Consider the following 18,021-nt stretch of genomic DNA (forward strand, 5'->3'; position numbering starts at 1 on the left):
CCCTTGACGAACGTAAAAGGTCCCTTAGTGGCCTTTTCCTGCAATGGTAGCAGCTCTGCCAGTCATTATGTGCTCACTGGCATTGCAGGCAAAGCTACCCTCCATTTTTTGCCTTCTTTTGGACTTTTGGCTTCGCATGAGGAGGAAGATTGGGAACTCAATATCAAACCAAATTTAAAACAAGGGGTTATAGATCAATGTAATTGGTTCAGGAACCGTCCAAAATTAGATGGATAACAATTGAAACTTCTTCAGGAAAAAAGGAGGGGTTGCATAATTAATTGACCGTTGCAATTACTCGTGTTTTGACACTTTTCTTTTCTGCATAATTATATAACTAGTACAAAATTGTATGTAGAAACTTTAGCTATGATTATGTACACTCTATACAAAGGTCCTTTTGAGTGCATCTCCACACCGAAAATCCATCAAACCACTTGGTTCATAATGCAACCTTCCAAATCATCAGTTTTGTTTATTATTCCTGCCTACCACGGCAAGGGATGCACAATGGGTGTCATTGATTTCTCCTGGGAGAGTCATAAGCTTTCTATGGTTGCATCATTCGTACGCAGAGGCCTATGAGGCTTTGGAGCTGCAAGAAAACCAAAGCAGACAACAAATGAGAAAATAAAAAACTAATAAAGCAATCCGCTGCAGCCTGCTAAAACCAAAAAAAGATAAGGAAAACAAAAAATAAAAGCCATTGAAGCAGTCATCACAGTTGATACTTGCTTAATTACAACAAGAGCTCCATGTACAATGCACACTCAATGTTCACACAAGGCCCTCTACCCTAAGCTCTTGAGAACACAGAAAGGTCAACAAATTCTTCTAGATAACCATGCTTCACAGAGCAACCACTAGTAAAAATACGGAAATTCTCATACCTCGGTAAGAGTTGGAGGACAAACAGGAGGACAGCTCTGTGAATACTCCAGCAAGCCTCGAGGGTAGACACGCAAGCACATCAAAGGCTGGCAGAACAGGCTTAAAAACAGCCGACGAGAGACAATTTTGGAAATGGAAGGCCCATAGGTGCGCGATCCTTGCCTGATAGTACGAGGGGAGCCAACCCACAAACAAGGGCCTAGGCACAAATTAGCAGGACCTAGCAAATCAGAAGCGAGAAGGACCCCTGGACTTTCAGGAGGTCTCATGTAGGGCAGTTAATAAGATTAGCTGTTGAAAAGAAACAGCATTGTCATGCAGAGAAGTTCTACCAGAAATAGCGTGAGTTGTGTGGGGGTGCCTGCAAGTCCAAAGTACTTAAGACTTTTTAAGTCCTTAACATTTGAGTGTTGTGTGTCTAACCCATTTCATTGCATAAATATAGAATAGATAGAAACTTCGGACGGTTTTGAGGTGTCCTACACCTTGCAAGGAATGCTTATGACTTAATCTTTCCAAGCTACCAGAATGAAAGGAGAATGAAAGGCGAATAGAAACATGGCTTACAGAAATTCCTGTAGTTCGTTGACAAGAACCTTTGTACATTGTTCAAAGTCCACAATTATTCTGTTTGTAATCTCTAGAAGGAATGGTTTGCTCGGTGAAAAAGCAAACTACTGAGCTCTCAATCAGCGGATGAATACCACTATAACCAGCCTACACCACTTGCCATTGGGAAATCACTACAAGTGACTGTATACAACAAGAAAATAATGGAAAGACTTCACATATTGCGATCATCATTTTGTGACAATAGATTTGGCTCAGCAGAATTGAGCATTGCTGAGGAAGTTTATAGTTCACAGTGTGAGGATTAGTGGTGCTAATCCTAGAATTAAGACTAAAACTTCATACTTAAGATTAAACTACGACTCAAGAGACGAGGACACTTGTTAAATTGATTAAATTGAATACATAGCCTCCTTTATATAGGAAGTGAAAAGACACAAACGAAGAGGCATGTCTGTAGACAAAGAGACATGACTCTAGACTAAGAGTTACATCCTTTTTGCTGGCATTGTGGCAGACCAGGACACATGAGGAGGCGGCGTTTTAGGCGTCGGAGACAGTGTGACATAAAAACGCGTTTCGGCCCTCTGAAACCCAAAAACGCTGAAACGGCCGAAACGTTTCGGCGAAACGGGCGAAACGAGCCGACTTTTTTTTTTGGGTCCCCTTTTGACCAGTTGACCTTAAACCACCCATTTGGGGATTTTTAAAGCCAAGCCGCTTCACAAAATCGATACCTTGTTTACTCGTGACTCAAGTCTCACATCCATATTTTGGTATTTCACATGTTTTGGCAAGTAAATTTATATGTATATTCAATGTATAATTATAGGTACATACACGTAAAACGAAACATGTGTTTCGCTTTCTTTGAGCCCCGAAACAAAACGTTTCAGAAACCTCGAAACCCCAAAACGCACGAAACCCCGAAACGTTTCATGTCACACTGGACTCGGAGACAGCGAAGGATTCTAGTTGTGACTAGTCGGTCGCTGCAGAGACATGACCATTCAATGTAAGGGTGCAACCATCCGATGAAGAGGTGTAGCCATCTTTATTATTATGCTCGCAAAGTACAACTCCCCAGGGTCCAACTCTCTCCAAGACTCGGCGTCCAAATGACACTAGGGGCACTTATAAACAGTACAAGGGATGTCCAAGAGCAAGAGCCCAAAAGCATCACATCCCAAAAGCACTTATCCCCAAAAGCCACGCATCAAAATTGAAAAATCTGGCAGTGCAAATTACCGAAATCCATACAGCCTGCCACGTCAGCACTGCAACACCAAATCTCGAACTTTTGTACAGTCTTCCACATCAGCATTTTGTATTGCCTCGCCGCGTCTGCAGTCAGCGCGATTTACGGGACTACCCTCTAAAGATCAAGCTTTTTGGTTTTTAGGGTTTTAGGCCTAGTTCACAATTTCTTTAAATTGCTAGGTAATCCCTTTTTAGGCCACTCGGCCACAACTTCTTCAAAGACCTCCTCGGTTCAGTTTCTCTTGTCCACTCGGCCATCTCTCTTCCAGTTGGGCACGCCAGATCATCACTTTGTGGCATTGCTCCCTCTTGAAAGAATTGTAATCGCCCTCGATTACGCTTGCAAAATAGTGATAGGACAAAAACTTTCTTCAGTAGACGCTGACTCTTATGTACTCATGCACCAGACTCCATCAATCCAATACTTCTACAAAGACATCAATCACTGATCAATCACATTTCTGTTGAGGGTCTCGGATACAAATCATGATCATTGTAACCTATTTAGCAATCACATCCAGACCGTGCTGATCTTTTCACGGATGTTTTGATCTACTAAATCTTATTACTATCAGATTCATATCCTTTCTTTTCACATTTCAATCAAGCAAACCATGCCCATGCCCATGACCATCCCCACAAGACATTACACCTAAGGGATGGACTTTAGCTTTCATCTGATTCTTTACTTGAAAAACTTTACTGAAACTTTACGACACATAGGAACTTCACGAATAAACCTATGACTTGAATTAACACTCGACACAAACCACGGCTTGGCAACTAGAGTGCTACCAAGCAAAGAGTGACACCCTTTAGGCCTCAAAGACTGGCGCCCCTTTCGTTATTTCTTTATTCTTATTAAACTTGAGATAAAACATGCGAGTTCCTACGAACTGTCCCACTTTTACCGGGCTGAAAATGACCTACTCAAGAGGGGCTTCACATATCTGTATTCAAAGGGGGAGAGAGATTCACGAGAGCGGAATCATCGTGCTACATAGAGCAAGGGAGAAGGCAAGCTTTCTATTAAAGCTGTGATCACCTGCACCCACTACTCACACACACACACACACACTGTAGTCACTTAATGAAGTCAAATCAGCCTCCTCTCTCATTGAGCCGGCAAGTGTCCACTTTGCCTCTTTTGAATTAATTCCTAGTACCCACCAACTTATAAGTGTCGTGAGAGGGGCCTAGATGACTTTGAACTGAGCCTAGACACCCTTCTACTGCTCGGATTTCAATGTCTATTGGCTCGACCATCTAGTGGCGACCTGCCCTTCCCGACTGCGGCTGAAACTCTCGACTGTTGGCCGTTTCACATTGGCCACACAATGTCCGGCCATTTGTGACTTCAAAAAGAGGGTCCCAAAAACTAAAGAAAAATCAAGGGAAAGAAGCCAACAACTAAGGTTAGTGGTTGCTACAACCTCGTGACAATACATCCACATAGCATGCAATTCACAAAATCACACACTTAGTTCACACTAAACATCGTGTTTCAATCATTCAATATGGCCATCTCATTCCGTCCAGAACTCTTGGTGCACCTAGATCACTGTGCAGTCATCTCATTCTTCTTGAACTCTTGATGCACTCAAGAGTTCAAGAAGAATGAAGAGGAGTTCAAGAAGAATGAATCGAGTATCCGGTCATCTCATCCAGATAGACATCTTGATGCACTAGAATCTCATTTAGATTTCAATCAGATTTCATTCACTTAGCCATCACATCCAGATCTCGCCGATCCCTAACAGATGTCTAGATGCACTAAGTTCAAATCATTCTTCAGACAAAATGCTGCAAACATTTCATCTTTCTCTACGCATGAAAGAGCACATGTTTTCAATTCAATTAAGGAAACTTCCAATTCAGTGCACATCTGTTCATAAGATCATTCTGCAAAATACTCTCAACCCGTCAGTATCTCTAAAATCTCAAAGCAAAATCAATGACTTTATACAATCTAGGCAATCTGTGACAAAGGAGTGGAGTGGCTCCCCTCTTGTGCAGTTCGAACCACACCCAATTCAACCTGTTGATTCATTAGTAACTTTTGGCATAGACACTACTAATGACCCAAAAGCTATAAGGTACACCTCTCTTTGAAAAGAATTTGCGATGTTCTCCTCCTCCGTCCACTTTGCATGGAGGGCCAAAAAGTACCCTTGACCAAACTATCCCGTGGACCTAGCTTACCTTTCTCTTCTTCTTGTAACCGTGCCGTGTGGCCTATTGGTAGCCGTCTTGGCCTCCCCTATCCTTGGCACCTCAATCTGGATTATTTTTATTAAAAAAATCTCTGATCTACTAGTTGATTCCCTTTATGCTCTTTTCTTGTGCCCTCGAACCTGTCGATAGTCTCATTGGCTTCCCCTGTCCGCTGGCATTTCGATTTGCGAGCCATCATTATTGATTCATGCTCACACCACCAACCTATATTTGCCTTGCCTCCCTTAGGATCATCATGTACCTACACACCCATCTGATGTTGAGGAAGCGGATGCTAAGAAGTCACGTTGACGATCCCAAGATAAGGATAACAGATAGTCTTGATCTTTACTGTCACCCGCTCGACTTAGCTTCATTGCGCTCCTTCCTCAACCACCTTTGGTCTCTCTCTCTCTCTCTCTCTCTCTCTCTCTCTCTCTCTCTCTCTCTCTCTCTGGTGCAGCATCAGAGGCATAACCACACACTTAACCGGGTCGGAGGCAATATTTTGGGAGCATGCCCCAGAATAGCTGGTTTGATGAGGAGTGTAGAGAGATGAGAGTCCAGCTTCAAAGGGATCATTTTTTAGGAGTCGTCACTTAGAGACAATCTCGGATTGCTTCCCGGCGCCTTGTGCGATGGAAGAAACGAGCTTACTTGGCCCAGATGGAGCGAGACTTCTATCAGTTGTTCTTGAGTAGAGACTCAGGAGAGGCATGGCAATTCTTGCATGAGCACTCCCCTCCCCCAGTGATTACTTCTCCTGATGTGTGGGGCCAGTATGCTTCATCGTTATATACGATTCCCAAACAGGACCCCCTTCCAGATCCTACAGAGCCATGCCCACCTACCAGTGCCTTCTTTACCACTGAGATGGTAAAGAGAGCCATTGACAGGATGAGGACCAGCAGGGCATATGATCATGATGGTCTAGTAGCAAAGCACTTTATACATGCTAGAGTTATGCTGGTAGAGGTTCTTGCAGTGTTGTTTAATTGTGCCATGTGTGAGGGTTACCTGAGACTTGGAGGTTGTCTACTATTGTGCCTATCTTCAAAGCAGGTGATCCTACAGACCCTAGGAATTACCGCACTATTATGGTTGGGCACACATTGGCACAGTATATGCATCCATTCTTGAGCAGTAGTTGAGTAATTGGGCAAAGGGTGAGGGTGTACGAGCAAAGGGCCAAGCCGGTTTCAAGAGGGGTTTCTCCACTCTTGATCATATTCTGACACTCAGAGCCATCATTGAGGAGGGCAGGTCACATGGGAGACAGATTTATTGTAGCTTTGTGGATTTTCGCAAAGCATTTGACATGGTATCAAGAGCTCGATTGATGCACAGACTATAGGAGATGGGGATGCCCATAGTGTTGATTTGGGGGATTATGGCTCTATACAGATCAGTGATGGGACATGTACGCACTCCGGAGGGGATATTTGATTTAGTTCACTCCACCATTGGGGTGAAACAAGGTTTCCCATTGTCTCCTACTCTATTTGGTATGTATGTTGATGAGGTATCTGATTACATTGACAGAGAGGGTGATAGAGGTGCCCAGCTGGCAGGGACGTGGATCCCATTGTTGTTATAAGCTGATGATATTGTGTTGATCTCTGACTCACCAGAGGGTATGCAACGACAGTTGGATGCATTACACAGTTTTGCAGAGGATAGTGGATTGTCTGTAAACCTTGGTAAAACCAAGGTTATGGTGTTTAGCACCAAACCACAGTGGATCAGGAGATCAGCACCGACCTTCACATATGGTCAGGGGATTGTAGAGTATATACATGCATACACTTACCTTGGGGTTGTCTTCACTGAGCCTAGGTTTGCTTTGGGGAGAGTAGCAAAGACTAGATTGACTAGAGCTTTTGCAGCCTTAGGAGGCTTGGAGAGGATATGTTTGCAGGTTCAGTTCCAGGAACCTCGGACAAAGTTATGGCTCTTTGATACTTTAGTAGCCTCAGCTATGTTGTATGGGGTGCAGATATGGGGACCTTCTCTAGGCCAGGATGGTTGGAGACGTATGGAGAGGCCCTTGGTATCTATGATCTCTCGAATGATCAGAGCCAAGGCCTCTGTACCCCACGCTATCATTCGAGCAGAGCTAGTTGCCCCTCCTATGGAGATTGAGGCGCTTACCACATCAGTCTCCTTTGTGCACAGCTTGTGGGATACTACTAGAGATAGATATGCTAGACTCGCCCTTGAGTCTTCCAGACAATTAGCTCTTCAAGGGGACGCTTCATGCCGGTACGCACATATGACATCATGGTTTCAGACGCATGGCTTCACCATGGACAGGCTGCCCCCTTTCCAGTACTCTCTTCAAGCACCCTCGATGTCTCTTACACGGATGGAGATTACTAGACTCATTCGTCAGGACCTGATCCAACTGGATACCAGGAGGACATGGATAGAGCCGCCACAGGAGTTGGGCACGAAGATGGCTTTCTATAGAGAGCACCTTCTCCCCCTCACAAGAGATGGGTTTGTGATTCGACCCAGCTACATGGACACACATATGTCTCATGGTTTGCGGTGTGCCACTAGTCAGATATGCACATCCTCACATCAGTTGGAGATTGAAACTAGTAGATTCAGAAGGATACCAGCAGACAACAGGATATACCGCTTATGCCAGCTAGAGTCAGAGACAGAGCTACATTACATATGTCATTGCACAGTGTACTATGAGATACGGGGCCGTTTCCACTGCTTATTTAGAGAGGGTTTCGGTCCTTTCTCTAGGGTCATGAGTTATGAGGATCAGAGATGTCTTGGGCTATATCTACTTGAGTTACACAGATATAGAGACACTTTACTTGGGAGAGATAGAGAGAGACAGTCCCAGAGACAGATTACAGGTTTCTTTTCACTAGATACGGGACAGCCAGAGGAGCAACCATCACCGCAGATCTTGGCCCACACTCATTTGACCACTATCAGCACTCTCACCAACCGAGCACTAGAGCTACGGAGATACAGACGGCCGCGATTGAGGAGAGGGGATACACAACATCGACGGAGACTACAACAGATGATTGGAGCCATACTCTCTCGATATCCAGAGTGCAAATGAGGATGGATTCTAGTAGTAGTATCTTTATTCTAGTTCTTTTGTACCCAGACATGGTATTAGATTCACCATTTTGTAACAGATTGGTCTCATAGGTCATTTGGCCTTTTGAAGACGTTAATATAACATTTCATTTCATATCTCTCTCTCTCTCTCTCTCTCTCTCTCTCTCTCTCTCTCTCTCTCTCTCTCTCTCTCTCTCTCTCTCTCTCTCTCTCTCTCTCTCTCACACACACACACACACACACACACACACGCGCGCGCGCGCGCGCGCACATAAGCGGGGAAAAATCTTTGGGTGAGTAGTTGCTCGTGTAACTGGCACTTACATTTTTTGATTCCTAAAAGCACACTCTCTCTCTCTCTCTCTCTCTCTCTCTCTCTCTCTCTCTCTCTCTCTCTCTCTCTCTCTCTCTCTCTCTCTCTCTCTCTTTTTGGAAAAAGTCAGGGCTGTATATTACAGAGTACAATATAATCCCCAGCGGATGCCAAAATAGCCTATCACGTGGGGTGTACAAGCTTAATGTAAGGAGGAGAGCCACTATAGTGACAACTCGACTAGAACAATCTCACGGTGGTCGGTGTGATGAGTGGAGGAGAAACCACCGAGGAGGGGCATAATGCCACGTAATCTGGCCACCTGTAAGTGGGAAGAAGAGTGGGGATCGGGCCCAACGCCGAAGGAAGGCAAATCGGCGAGCCTCGGCTGCTCGAGATGTACCTGAGGAAGAATCCCACTACCAAATCAAGGTGTGAATGATGTCCAGCCAAATGGCAGTGAGGGTATCCTGAAGGAGCTGTGGAGCCGCACTTAGAATGTGGAGACAACGAGCTCTCCAAACATTCCATAGTGTAATACTAGTGATGACAGAAAAAACTTCATCCCGTGTCTGAGAATCCCCCTGCCAAGCAATCTGTAGTAGCATAGCCAAAGTCCCTCGCAATAACCAGTCGAGGTAAGCATAAAGGCTGGATCTCTCTCTCTCTCTCTCTCTCTCTCTCTCTCTCTCTCTCTCTCTCTCTCTCTCTCTCTCTCTCTCTCTCTCTCTCTCTCTCTCTCTCTGTGGGCCCACATTCCTCACCTTGTTAGAGTTGAGTCCGCCGTGGAACCACAATCCAGGCTGCCCTCTTCCAGCACTAACTTGTTGTGCATCATGTCCAATAGAGAGTTGTGATTGGCGCTATGCGTGCCCATGATTAATGTCCCTAAGATCTCATGCACTATTCTAGTGTTGTTCCTTGATTTTTGTTGGTGCTGCATGAGATGGCATCCCTCATGCGTTGTTCTAGTCCCAAGCCCCTTTACTTGCAGTTGTGTGATTCCATGCACCTACATGTGTGCAAAGTTGGCGCACGTTCTCTATCCCTCTCCTGCAAATGCTTGGAGACTCTCTCTCTTTCTATGGTTTTGTCTGCCAAGCGAAATTGGTGTAAGGTGCAGCGGAATGAGTGTTTGAACTTTGCTCAGGATGAGTGCTCCGAACTGTGCTCAAGGTTCCTTTTGTTCTTATGGAAGGGAGAGCCTTCCGTTCTTAATGAGAGAGTGCAATGATCACTAACAAAGTGAATGAACACTGTGCATGAGAGTGTGTGAGACTGATAGATAGAGAGAGAAAAGAATACGACACCAGAGACGTTGTAAAACCCTCCTCCGAAGGCCCCACTCTCGTTGGTGAGAGTGGTCTACTATTGATTGCACAAACTCGTACAAGTGGATGACTGAAAACTGATGCAAGTCTAGGCTATGTCGATGTCGACGACGGGGATGACGAGACCGACTCTAGGCCTGAAAACTGATGCTACTTCCCTGCTGTCCAAAAACGCCCATGGCTGAAATCTGCTGGAAACCAAAACGCTGGTTTGGGGCTGATTCCTGCTGCTCTTTATCTGCTCTCCAAACGCTGATTTTCTGATGCTTAATCGCTGAAATTTCTGATGCTTAATCGCTGCTGAAAACGCCAAGGAAAGGGGGCGATGTTGCCATTGCTGGAAACGCTATGCACTGGAACTGTGGCGATGATGAGTTGCTGAAAAACGCCAGCAAAGGGGGACTTATGGCGATGAAGATATGCTGATGGGAAACCGCTACGGAAGGGGAGTCTTGGCGATGATGCTTCTTGATGAAAACGCTAGGGGCTGGGGTGTCTTGCTTGGAGGGAAAACGCCACCAGGGGGGAGGGGGGGGGGATCTTGCTGAGAGAGAGGGGGGGAACCTGCTGCCAGCGGCCTGTGTTCTCCTTGCTCTTCTACCAATTAGTGCTAGCCTAGGTTTGCTTATATACAAACTTACTCAATTTGCCCTACCTACTTTTCAACAAAAGTCACTTAAATTAATAAGCGAAAAATGTCAAAAATAGGGAAAATAGGTTAAATGCACTAGAAAATTCCCCTGAAGGATTCTGATGGATTCTGATGGGAAGCTTATGATCATGCTGTGTGCAACCGGAGGATATGCATCTACTCTAAGTGCCTGGGCATGCACGGTCTGCGAACAGACTCACAAAAGTGCCAGAACACTCCTAAATCTGGACTGACTAGACTGACTGAACCCTTGTTATGAAGTAGCTTGTCCACGGACACATAGGGCTGGATGTGTCACGTGACAATTGGGCTCACCAACGTATGGACAAATTGGTTAGGGAATGAGGGCCAAAGGTTGGTGATTAGCATGGGGGCGTGTGGACGAGTAGGAAGGGGTTGCTTATGCAGGAAAGGTGCAGGAGATGAAGGTGGGCACTATGGAGATGGAAAAGGTGGGCACAGAGGGTGGAGGGATAAGGGTGCATAGCAAGGGTAACCAATGTTCGAAATAGGGGAGGATGGAAATCCTCCTACTTTTGATTTTATTTTAAGAGTAGCCGAGTAGTACGGTAGGGGTACCAGTTGTTTAAACATGAGAAATTCTTTTATTTAGCTTACAAGATTCTTTCGTTAGCCTGCCAGGGTTGCCGGCCACAATTGCAATTATCTCCTCTCTTTCGTTAAGACCAAGGTAATGGTGTTTTAACACTACGGCGCAGTAGTTAAGGAGGTCCGCCCCCATTTTACATATGGTCGAGAGACTGTGGAGTATGCAGATACATACACTTATCTTGGGGCGGTTTTCAATGGTCGAGTATTTTCCCTGAGGCGTGCAACAAATACGCGATTGACCAGGCCTATGCAGCATTGGGGAGACTTGAGGGGATATGTTCGCAGGTTCAGTTCCAAGAACCTCGGACAAAGCTTTCGCTCTTTGAAACTCTGGTCACTTCGGCCATGTTGTATGGAGTGGAGATATGGGGCCCCTCAATTGATCATCACAACAAAGCTAGCAATACTGATGGATGGAGATGTATGGAGAGGTCCTTGGTGTCTATGATTTCTCGGATGATTACCAAGGCCTCAGTACCACATGACATTGTTAGGGCTGAGCTCGCTGCTCCTCCATTGGTAGTGGAGGCAGTCACTCGATCAGTTTCATTTATGCATAGCATCTGGGCTCTCCCTAGAGGCAGGTATGCTCAATTAGCACTAGAGTCTTCGCGACAGTTGGCATTGCAGGGAGAGAGATTACGTTGGTATGCACAGATGGCATCTTGGTTTCAGTTACATGGCTTTAGTATGAATCGGCTATCCCCATTTCAATACTCTCTGGATGCACCCTCCATGTCCCTCACTAGGGCAGAGATTACCAGGCTCATAAGACGGGACTTGATTCAGTTGGATACGAAGAGGACATCGATACAGCCTACACATGAGTTAAGTACGAAGATGACTTTCTATAGAGAGAATCTTCTCCAACTCACAAAGGATGGTTTTGTAATCAAATCAGGATACATGGATACTCATCTATCCCACGAGATACGATGTGCTATTGGTCAGATACGCACATCCTCGCATCAGCTAGAGATCGAGACAGGCAGATTTAGAGGAGTACCCGCTGCGTCCAAGATATGTCAGGTGTGCCAGATAGAGCCCGAGACAGAGCTACATTACATATGTCATTGCCTAGTATACTATGAGATACGAGGCCGCTTTCACTGTCTATTCAGAGAGGGTTTTGGACCACTTTCTAGAGTCATGAGATACCAGGATCAGAGATGCCTCCGATTATACTTATTGGAGATTCGCAAACACGGAGAAGACCTCTTGAAGAGAGGCACAATGAGAGAGGTCCATCGACAACGAAAGATTACAGATTTCTTTCAGTCACAGACAGAGGAATTCGAGCAGCCCCCACAGCATAGCAACACCAGAGGCACCAGAGACATACTGCTTGATCAGGCAATAGAGTTGGGGCGGTCCCGTCGCCCACGGATGAGGGGGCCCTCCAGCATCAATGCAGATTGCGACAGAGGATCCATACCATACTCGCGCAACATAGAAGCCGTCCCGACAAAGTGCCTACCTTGGAGGACAATGAATCTCTATTCTGCCAAAAACCCTAATCTGCAGAAACCCTAATTCTGGAAACCCTAACCCTAACTGCTGGCTGAAACTCTAAATGTGGCTGAAACCCTAATTGCAGAAAAAATGCCACGTGGCAGCAATATGGATTTTCGGGTTTTGCGGCGGATTTTACGGCGCTGATTTTTCAGCTTTTGGCGACGCAAATTGGCCAAGGAGAAGGAGAGAGAGAGAGAGAGAGAGAGAGAGAGAGAGAGAGAGAGAGAGAGAGAGTTCCATTGCTTTATTTTATGGAAAGCCCTTAAGAGGGTTTGTGAGAGAAACAGTTGCTTTTGATTTGGAAGCTTTTGGGGCTCTGCTTTTGGCATCCCTTGTAAGAACTTTAAATAAGTGGTTTTGGGCTCACTCTGCAGAGCATCTGGACGCAGAGTCTGAGAGTGAAACCCTAACCGCTCTCTTGTACTTTGATCATTGATTAATACATAAAGAAATACCGAAAGGGGCGCCAATCTTCGGGGCCAATATCTCTAGGCACGAAACTCCGCCGGGCCAGTGCAAATCTATTGTGATCTGTGAATTGTTTTGAAGTGGTTATTTGGTGTTGTCATGATTGATTCTTGACTTGGAGTGTCCAAGTCTGTTACAGAGGTATCAGAGCACGGCCGATTTCTCTTCTAAGGGAAATCTGATCCCCAATTTTTTTGCCGCGGCACCTATGGCTTCACGCAAGGATCAGTCGACTCCCTCTGCATCTGGAGATGCGGACAGGGATCACAACGAAGATTCCGGCAGAGAGTATGCCCCGCCTCGGCCTACTCAAGCGGAGCAAAGAGAGATGAAGCGTCGTCGATTGATCGGCGATGCAACAAAGATGATGCTCAGTTTTGCGAAGAATTTGAAATTGGCAAAATATATGAGCGAGACTTCTTTTCAGGAAGTGCATGCGCAGTGGCAGAAAACCACTACACCACCCCCGAAACCCGCTCTCAAGAAACCTTTTGATCACAAGCAATATTCAGAGAAGGAATTAAAAGAGGTGGTTGATGCACGGATTGCTCAGCTTTTTGACGCACAAAAGAAAGCCAAAAAGCATGGCAAAAAGCAGAAGAAAGGCACTGACTTCCCGGGTTATTTGGGTCGTCAGTCGACATTTGATAAAGCAAAGAAACAGAAGAAGCGTGTTCAATTTGAAGAAGTACCCAGTTCTTCTTCTTCTTCTTCTGACAGTTCTTCTAGCTCTCCAAATTCGAGCAAAGGAGACAAAAAAGGCAAAAAGCGAAGCAAGAAACAACGCTTCGGAAAGGGCAAGAAAAAGGCAAAAGAAGTCTAAATCTCGCCCAATGACTGACAGTTCTACAGAGGAGTCGTCTACAGACAGTTCAGACTCCGATGACGGATAATTTTATGCGAACAAGAAGAATTTTTATAAAGTCACCAGTGTGACTTTCTGGAAGATAAAAGCAAGAAAGTTCGAGAGTTTAAGGAAGGTGGACAGTCAATCAAATTTGATACTTTTTCAAGATACTCAGATGCTTTGAAGGATTTGTCTTTTATACAGCAGTTTGACATCGCTTTCGCGGGAGGACGCTACTTAGAGCACTCCAAGATTCGGAGAGCTGCCTCTTACTTTAAGGGGAATGCTCGCACTTGGTGGTCCACGCTTCTTTTACACTAGACTGTGCCAGTTAAATGGCTGAAATTTAAAAAGCTTTTTATTTCTTTTTGGTTGACGCAAGAATATGAACGCGATATACGAGCTGCTTGGAACCATCTTCGGATGACCAAGAGAGATATACTAAATGCTTACTGTGAGAGATTCTGGAGCTCTTTTTTACCCGCCTCTTCATTCAAGAAGATCTCCTTCAGAGAACAGATTGAGCGGTTCACCTTGGGTCTACTTACAAAGATCCAAGATCACTACTTGGAACAGAAGTCAGCTTCTATTCAGGAGTTGATGAGTCATGCAAAGCGGGGCTTTTCCATTCACTGTGGCAGTCTGACCTACCCCACCGATGAGGCCATGACACGACGAGCCGAACAGACTTCTAGGAATGAAAGTAGAAAGAGAAAGAGCAACACAGAGAAGAAGGATGCACGACCCAAGCTTACTCCTCAGGAGCGAGCGAGCTCGCTTCATCAAGGAGGGGAAGTGCTTTGGATGTAGGGAACATGGACATATCTCCGCAAAGTGCCCTAAAAAGGGCTCGAAAGGACATGATGATAAGGACAACGACAGGCCTGAGAGTTCGAGAGCAGGTGAGGAACGTGGACGAAAAAGCAAGATGAAAACAGGACTGGTTCCAGATTGTGTGGGTACCGATCCCAACACCATGGACGAGAGTACAGAACTTTGCCGAGCTTGGGGCAAAGTGAAAGATCAAGAGGCCATGATCTTCTTTGCAGGAGGAGCCAAGGCCAACTTCATTTCACCGGAATTGGCGGTGCGGCTCGAGATCACTCCCGATCGGATGGGACCACTTGCGGAGGCAATTCTAGCGGCACCCGTCAGGGACGTAGCCCTTACACCTGTCATTGGCAACTTCGGTTGCATTGTCAGGGGTATTTGGGGCATGAGGACTTTTTCATAATGCCTTTGGAGGATTGTGATGTTCTCTTAGGGATTCCCTGGCACCACAAGAACAACGCCGTGGTCGATTATCGGGCGAGCAAAGCGACATTGATTTACAGAGAAGGGCAAAACCATTATACTTGATATTAAATTGAACGGCGAGTCTGTCCCTATTGTATCGGTGTCACGTGACACATCCAACCCTATGTGTCCGTGGACAAGCTACAGCACGAAAAGGGTTCAGTCAATCCAATCAGTCTAGATTTAGAAGTGATCTAGCACTTTTGTGAGTCTGTTCGCAGACCGTGCATGTCCAGACACTTAGTGTAGATGCATATCCTCCGGTTGCACACAACATGATCATAAGCATTCCCATCAGAATCCTTCAGGGGAATTTTCCAATGCATTTGGCCTATTTTACCTATTTTTAACATTTTTCACTTATTATTTTTAAGTGACTTTTGTTGGAAAGTAGGTAGGGCCGTTTGAGTAAGTTTGTATATAAGCAAACCTAGACTAGCACTAATTGGCAGAAGAGGCAACAGGAGCCAAGCTCAGCAGGCAACTTCTCAAGCAAGACCTTGGTGGTTCTCCCCTCCAAGCAAGACTCAGCATCCAGCGTTTTCTCCATCAAGCATCATCTCCAGGAGTTCCCTCATCTAGCGTTTTTGCAACAAGTAGTCACCGCAAGAACCCCCATGCCTGGCGTTTTTCATAAGGCCTAGCGTTTTCAACAGTAGCTTCATCGTCGGCAAAGCTGCAAACGTCAGCGTTTTCAGCCCTTGCCATCGCCAAAAGAACGCCCATGCCTAGCGTTTTTTATCCTAGCAAAAGCAGCCCCAGTTTTCAGCCTTTGGACATTTTCAGCAGATGATTTTCAGCCATAAAAGACCATCAGTTTTCAGCCCTAAGACCTGCAGAATTTCAGCGACAAAGACCTACAGAATCAGCCCCAAAACCAGCGTTTTGGATTGTAGCAGATTTCAGCCCATAGCATTTTTGGACAGCAGATAAAAGATTGCAGATTTCAGCCCTTAGGTCGGTGTCGTCATCCCCGTCGTCATCGCCGACATAGCCTAGACTTGCATCAATCACATGCATTCAGTTTGTACCAATTTGTGCAATCAATAGTAGACCACTCTCGCCATAGAGAGTGGGGCCTTCGGAGGTTTTACAACGTCTCTGGTGTCGTATTCTCTTCTCTCTCTATCTCTCAGTCTCATACACTTGCACGCACAGTGTCCATCCACTTGTTTGTGATCATTGCACTCTCTCACTAAGGACGGAAGGCTCTCCCTTCCATAAGAACAAAAGGAACCTTGAGCACAGTTCGGAGCACTCATCTTGAGCAAAGTTCAAACATTCATTCCGCTGCACCTTACATTGGTATTAGAGCTTTGGCAGTGTTCTGTATCAGTCAAGGAAAGAACCACAAGAATCACAAGAATTTTTTGCTTCTTGTGGTCACACGAACCCAAGTTCCCTTGGGCGTGTCGATTCCTAATCGTGTTTTTTGAAGAGTGATAGGAATCCCAAGAAAGAAGGGCTTGTCCAGACTCCCTTGTGTCTCTTTTCACTCATTGAGAGCGGACCGTGCACTTAGCGGCCGGCCAATCGACGTGAGGTGGGAAAAAGCAACCTTGGTGTGAGCGCAAAGCCGCCAAGGGGTGCGCCCGTGGAAAGGAGTAGAACTCGGGTGAAGAGAAGATCCTTCTCAAACACGGTTTGCAAGCGAAAGGAAACCTCAAGAACCTCAAGAACCTCAAGACCCTCAAGAACCCAAGTTCCTCGTGAACTTAAGAACCAAAGATCATAGTGCATGGTCGTCACCGGAAGCAGAATGGATACTTCGCATACAGGTGATGAGTATGAGAGAGGCGACAAAGAATTTTCCCCACCAAGAGATTTTTCCGACCCTCCCCCTTCGCCATCTACGCCACAAAGTGTACCAAATCCTATGAAGGCAATGGTCAAGACAATGATGGACATGATGGCCAAACAAGAAGAGACTCGCATTGCCTTGGAACGGGAACGCGACGAACAAAAAGAAAGAAAAGCACAAAGAAAGGAGGAAGCGGCAGCAAGACGCGCGGTCTGTGAGGCCGAGTGTGAGGCTCAAAGAGAACTACGTACTCAAGAATTGGTTCGAGAAGTACTTGCCTCGAAGTCTGAACCAGCCAAAGATCGTGGGAGTTCCTCAAGTAGCGCAAGCCACGAGGCGGATTCCAACCACCCAGTCACAGAGAAGTTGACTTTCAGTAAGTATGATGGTAAGATGGATGCTACGGTTATTCATTCTTGATTGCATCAATTTACTTAGCTTATTTTGCAACAACTAAGAAGACAAGGAATAGCAAGGTTTTGACGGCAGCTATGTACCTTGCCGGTGATGCCATCAATTGGTACCACGCATGGCAAGAGGCACAGTTAGCCGCGCACCTAGAGGAAGCCGACGAACTCACGCCCCTTTCCTTCAATTGGGTTGATTTCCAAGACAAGCTCAAGGCGCGGTTTATGCCACCTCAGTACCTCGTACGATTGAAGGACAATTGGTGCGCTCTCAAGCAAAATGGTATGCCGGTTATATCTTTTTCTAATCGTGTTTTACAGATAGGTACCCAATTACGCAAGTCGGATGATGAACGCAAAGAGGCATTCCTTTATGGATTGGACGAGTATATCAAGTACGATGTCGAGATGCTCGATCCAATCGATCTCAACAAGGCGGTAGCGATTACTCTCGCACAGGAGATGAAGCACAACAAGGGAAAGCCTAAGGAGAACAAGACTTCCACAAGTACCTCTCAGACTTCTCAGAACCCTCAAAACGGTAAGAAGGGTAAGACTGGTACGAACGGTAACTCTTCTAACCAATCTTCCAACAGTCTCTCAGAAAAGAATTCTCCCAATGAACCTAAGGGTAAGGCTAACACAATTGCTAAACCTAAGCTTACTCCAGATGAAAAGGTAGCACAAGGAATTTTAGGAGGATACATCACGTCGGAAAAGCAAAGCACTTATTCTAGGAAAGGTCGTCGTT

The 18,021-nt window shown here is 45.7% G+C and overlaps 1 protein-coding gene across 11 annotated transcripts in view; it reads right to left on the minus strand.

Annotated features, from left to right (window-relative positions):
• Positions 1–247: 247 nt before the first annotated feature.
• LOC147454918 (tRNA-specific adenosine deaminase TAD2-like) overlaps positions 248–18,021 on the minus strand; it is a 78,523-nt gene continuing 60,749 nt past the window's right edge. For 10 of the 11 annotated variants that reach the window (XM_086516737.1, XM_086516741.1, XM_086516740.1 and 7 more), the window contains one exon: positions 248–595. In XM_086516737.1, coding sequence (XP_086372863.1) covers positions 540–595 — 56 coding nt within the window. In that variant the 3' untranslated portion in view covers positions 248–539. The remainder of the gene's footprint in view (positions 596–18,021) is intronic. The other variant, XR_015188707.1, reaches the window with a different exon arrangement.

The sequence above is a fragment of the Adiantum capillus-veneris genome, chromosome 7, assembly GCF_014529385.1.
Source record: "Adiantum capillus-veneris isolate H3 chromosome 7, ASM1452938v2, whole genome shotgun sequence".
In the NCBI taxonomy this organism is placed as follows: domain Eukaryota; kingdom Viridiplantae; phylum Streptophyta; class Polypodiopsida; order Polypodiales; family Pteridaceae; genus Adiantum; species Adiantum capillus-veneris.